Here is a 5,630-nt window from a genome sequence, read left to right as displayed (position 1 = left end):
AATCCATATTTTAATAGTATACAAGTTTTAAGTTCTTAATTCTATAAGGCAATATTTTAAAAAATCATGAATTTCCACCAGTGTGACCCATGTGACACATTTTGTCTTAGTATGTCATCAACCCTATTTTATCCACCACCCTTCAAAAAAGTATAAAATTAAACGTAAATTACTCTCTATAAAATCATTATTGATCAAACAAACCATAAGTTTTATAGCCTTCAATTTTGTTTGGTTATAAGAGCTATCAAATAGAAAATCAAACCCCTCCTGCCACATCCTCTCTTTCACAATTCATTGATAGTTCTCTTTTACGTTTCATTATATATTACCTATAACCAATAGAAAGTAAAGGTTTTCATCTATCAACTGTATACTGAACAGAATATTGTCAGTTTCACTCACAGTACAAGATTTGTTCCCGTGGTAAAGTTAACAACTAACTTAGATGAGTTTGTAACGGGTCTTGTAGCATAGTTAAAAAAACCAGTAAAATTTTGAGAGGGAAGTGAATTTGTTTACTATTTGCATATTATTAGTCTATTTTCTTTGGTCCATTATTTAATTAAATAAAAATTATTAGGTGCATTACTATCTGTAGTATAAAAAATTAGGGTTAACTTTCTTTGAAATCCAACAGCAAGAAAAAAGAAGATTGGGTAAGTACTTTATTTCATGTTTAATCATTATTTATTATTATAAAAGTAACTAAAATTTAAAACTCCAGATCTTTTTAAACTATTTAAGACTAGATTAGGTGAAATAAGTAATAATATAATTAAATTGGTTCACGAGGCATGCATATGAGCAGCTCGTGGGTAATGTAGATAGCGTAATGTGAGCTGCACGTTCCCCGAGTGATTTACAACTTATAATGGCATGGATAGCAGTTAGAGACAGTTCCAAGAGCAATAAAACAATCAAATTTAATTCTAAATAGATGTATAATGTTACAAACTTAGAGCTACTTAGGATAAACGAATGTAGTTTTTTCAAAAAAAGTTATTCAAATAGCTACCTATTAAGCTTATATTTGTAAAGTGATGGTTATATATGTGTAACTATTGTTTTTTTTTCTATTTCAACTTCAGTCCCATCGAATTATGGGTCGGGCAGTACTTCTATAAGCTAAGAATTTTTACACTCAGGTGGCTAAACCAGTCAGTAGCCATATAGGACAAGCATGTTTGTTGATGGGGATTCAAACTTGTGATCCTCAGATTGTGTGTCCAACACCCTAACCACCAGGCCGTGCCAGGCCCACAACTACTGACAAATACTAACATTCTAAAACACAAGCTGCCACTCATGTGATGGATAACTTAGGTTGCCAGTGAAAAAAAAAGAAGACAGCAATACTGTAAATTGTTTTTTTTATTAAAAATCAAACATTTTGTATAAAAATATAAAAAAAGAAAAAAACCATGGACGGAATATTACTGTTGTAATCCGGGAAGTATTCACCACGTCAAACAACTCCAAAATGAACAAACTTCACCCTGGCTCCTTCCTATATAAAAGAATGAGTTTAAAAAAAGCCACTTTCTTATTTCAGACTCTGAATGTGAAATGTAGGACAGCAGCAACATAAAAGGTCATATCCAAGTTATACAACATATAAATAAAAACATGGGAGAAGCATTTTATATGTAAGCTTAAACACATCCTTTTAATTTACAAATATAAAGTTAAATCTGGCATAAATAGTTAAGTTAATATCTTACATGACAACACTTAAATAATTTATGAAACTATTTTTTCCAGATTTTTCTTAACAGATTGGTAAATAATATGACATTATCCTTATATAAAACAATAGTCTTAAGTACATAATAAAACTGGTAGCTTGGTTCTGATATTCTTGTAATAATATATAATAAAACTGGTATCTTTGTTCTGATATTCTTGTAATAATATATAATAAAACTGATAGCTTGGTTCTAATATTCTTGTAGTAGTACATAATAAAACTGGTAGCTTGGTTTTGGTATCCTTGTAGTAATATATAAAACTGGTAGCTTGGTTCTGGTATTCTTGTAGTAGTACGTAATAAAACTGGTAGTCTGGTTTTGATATTCGTGTAGTAGTACATAATAAAACTGGTAGCATGGTTCTGATATTCTTGTAATAATACATAATAAAACTGGTAGCTTGGTTCTGATATTCTTGTAGTAATATATAATAAAACTGGTAGCTTGGTTCTGATATTCTTGTAGTAGTTCATGATAATACTGGTATCTTTGTTCTGATATTCTTGTAATAATACATAATAAAACTGGTAGCTTGGTTCTGATATTCTTGTAATAATATAAAGTAAAACTGGTAGCTTTGTTCTGATATTCTTGTAGTTTGGTTCTGATATTCTTGTAGTAGTTCATGATAAAACTTGTAGTTTGGTTCTGATATTCTTGTAGTAATATATAATAAAACTGGTAGTTTGGTTTTGATATTCACATAGTAATATATAATTAAACTGGTATCTTTGTTCTGATATTCTTGTAGTAATATATAATAAAACTGGTAGCATGGTTCTGATATTCTTGTAGTAATAAATAATAAAGCTGGTAGTTTGGTTTTGATATTCACATAGTAGAATAAATAATAAAGCTGGTAGCTTGGTTCTGATATTCTTGTAGTAATATATAATAAAACTGGTAGTTTGGTTTTGATATTCACATAGTAGTACATAATAAAACTGGTAGCATGGTTTTGATATTCTTGTAGTAGTTCATGATAATACTGGTAGCTTGGTTCTGATATTCTTGTACTAATATATAATTAAACTGGTATCTTTGTTCTGATATTCTTGTAGTAGTTCATGATAAAACTTGTAGTTTGGTTCTGATATTCACATGGTACTGTATGCCTAATTTATAATAGTATAGACTCATAACATTACATTATGTATATGTTTATAAGATATGTAGCAAATAAAATTGGATTTATTATGTTACACCCATAATTACACCTTCCAAAGAATTGTTTTTGTATAAGAAAATATAAATATTTTGGTAAATGTGTAAAAATATTATAGAAATTATTTTAAATTAGCAAAATGCAATTCAGCTCTTACCAAATCCTCCTCTTCAGAATGTTCTGGAAAGAGAAAAGAATTTGTATATTGCCATATCTTACATGTAACTATAGGAGCATAACACACACACCATCAGCCATGCTATCTGAACTAAAATTGTATAAGGCTATAGAACAATACCAATAGAAGAGCTGCAGTCAAAGTTCTGTCAAAAGTGTGACAAACCAGCATTACAAAATAAACAATATGGTTGAGTGTTTCCAGGGTGTCATACTATACTTATCATGCTTTTGTAAAATGAAAACTGTTATTGTGCATGTTAATAGTATGTGATATATATACCAGACTTACTACATTAATAAACTAAAACATATCTCTACATTAATGTTTACCATACATTTACTAAATTATTTGTTTTTAAATGTTGGTAACATGTTAAATGAAATTAAATATGTTTACAAAACCAAAGTTTAGCTGTGTGTTACATGAAACTTGTACTTATTTACAGACTACAAGGTATGATCATTCTTTGATAATGCGTAACATCATAAATAAATTGGATAAAAACGGGTTGAAGGAATAATTCTGTTTATAGTTAGGTGATAAAAACAAACTATGTGATGAAAGTTACAGGATATTCATCAATTATTTAATAATTTACATACTTCACTTGTTCCTTGTATTACAAGCTGCATCTTTGAGTTTTTATGAGTTAAAGTAAGCATGTATATAAACAACCAAAGTGGATTAAGTAATTTACCCACCTTGTTCATCTTCTTGCACAGTTTTGTCAAGCGTATTTTCATCAGAATTTTGCTTTGCTTGTATTTCATCACTGAAATACACAAAATAAGTTTCAGTGTTTCCAAGAATTGAACAACTTTTACTATTAGCTGAAACAACAAATGTGTGTACGTAATTGTAATATATGTGCCTATTCGTGTGAAAATTTATTTAACATAACTACACAGTGTGAGTTTTGTTTTACCAATTATCCAATTTTGTACAACTCCATTAATGTATACCTAAGTATAGAAGACTTTAAATTTGTTATCTGTTGGATTTTGCACAATGCTATGTGAGGGCTATCTGAGTTATCCATCTATAATTTTGAACTAATAAAAAAAAATTATCCATAAATTATCATATATATATATATATCTGCTTTTATACTTTTGCTTGGTCTACATTTATAGTTCAGAAAAACTTTATTTTTGAATTTGAACAGTTGAAATTGAGCTTATAGACTGACAAATTATTGAAGAAATATGTGGACATGTTGGAAAACTTTTCTGTACAATTCACAAATTTTCCAACTGCAAACAAGGACTTAGTACCTGTCAAAGTTCGTAGAAACATGAAGTTACGTGACTATTAGTTAAGGGAGAACTCATATTCTTTTATTAAATACAGAAACTTATTGTTTATAATATAAAACTATTAAATATATAGCATTCAGAAAATGAATAATGCAAGAATATATGGGTATTTAAATCTTAACTGCATAGATCACATCAGCTTTGTGGACTTGTGAAATCTTCTACTTATCACAGACTAGGTTTAAGTGATAAGATTATATTAAGGAGACCTTGGACTCCTACTGTCTATACTGGTTTATTATTACCACAAATAGCTGGTCTAATATATATATATAAAAGCCACTTGTTAATTTGTGTGTGTGAAAAGCTCCTATTATGAGCCATTTTAATTTTAAGTTACACCATTCTTATTGATTTGTTGAGGGTGTACTTGAAAGTATTTTTATTTTCATAATGTCTTATAATGAAGGGGGAAGTTTGGTGAACAAAGCTTGCCAAAGGAAGAGTGGGACCTCTGTTTGTTTTTTAATGAAACTCCAACCCATCATGTCATGTAAATAAATAAAAACCGAACCTACTAAGTAATTAAGATTTTACATAACTTCTTTATAACTGAAGACATCAACGAAACTAATAAGTCAATTTTTGTTTCACCGTCTTACATAATAACAGTATAAAAACATTCAGTTTGGATTTAATTGTCAGTTATTTCATAATATTGTAACATGATAGTACAATAACATATGTGGCCTACAATGCCTGTGTTACAGATTCTTTAAAAAGATAAATATAGTTAAAACTGCGTAGGCAACGAAAATAGCAAAAATAAATAATAGGTTGAACAATCGCAAAGTTTTTTATATACACCTGGAAAAAAGTTAAGCACCCCCAAATATTTTTCAGGATTGCTTATTGAAAATAAGGTTTAATTTTCATGATGTTGAGCAATGTTCATAATTTCAAACATAATTAAAGGGGGTGAAGAAGGGAGCAAGTTGCACGTGGGGAAAAAAACGCGCCTGATTTAAATGTCACACCTGAACGCTCACATATCCAATATGCACTATTTTCTCGTGCATCAAATCCGTATTTAAGTCCCGAATTTCTGAATGCAAAATCATTTTAAGTAAGAATGGCAAGAAGACGGATATCAGAGGCGCAGAGATGGCAAATTATTGGCATGAATTCCGCTGGTATGTCCTACAATAGGTAGACAGCTTGGCTATCATTACACAGTGATCAGCCGTTTGGTTAGAATGTTAAGGACCGTCCTCGAC

At 29.6% G+C, this 5,630-nt stretch overlaps 1 protein-coding gene across 1 annotated transcript in view; it reads right to left on the bottom strand.

Moving 5' to 3' along the window:
• Nucleotides 1-1,401: 1,401 nt before the first annotated feature.
• The window catches only part of LOC111087827, a 13,864-nt gene continuing 9,635 nt past the window's right edge, over nt 1,402-5,630 (bottom strand). Inside the window, exons 7-9 of the mRNA XM_022395869.1 lie at nt 3,799-3,869; nt 3,074-3,096; nt 1,402-1,510 (exon numbers count right to left, since the gene is read on the bottom strand). Of these exons, the coding sequence (XP_022251577.1) occupies nt 1,469-1,510; nt 3,074-3,096; nt 3,799-3,869 (136 nt within the window). The 3' untranslated portion in view covers nt 1,402-1,468. The remainder of the gene's footprint in view (nt 1,511-3,073; nt 3,097-3,798; nt 3,870-5,630) is intronic.

This window comes from Limulus polyphemus, unplaced genomic scaffold, assembly GCF_000517525.1.
Source record: "Limulus polyphemus unplaced genomic scaffold, Limulus_polyphemus-2.1.2 Scaffold2699, whole genome shotgun sequence".
NCBI classification, from domain to species: domain Eukaryota; kingdom Metazoa; phylum Arthropoda; class Merostomata; order Xiphosura; family Limulidae; genus Limulus; species Limulus polyphemus.
The sequence above is the reverse complement of the archived record's forward strand: the minus strand, read 5'-3'. Positions and strand labels throughout refer to the sequence as shown.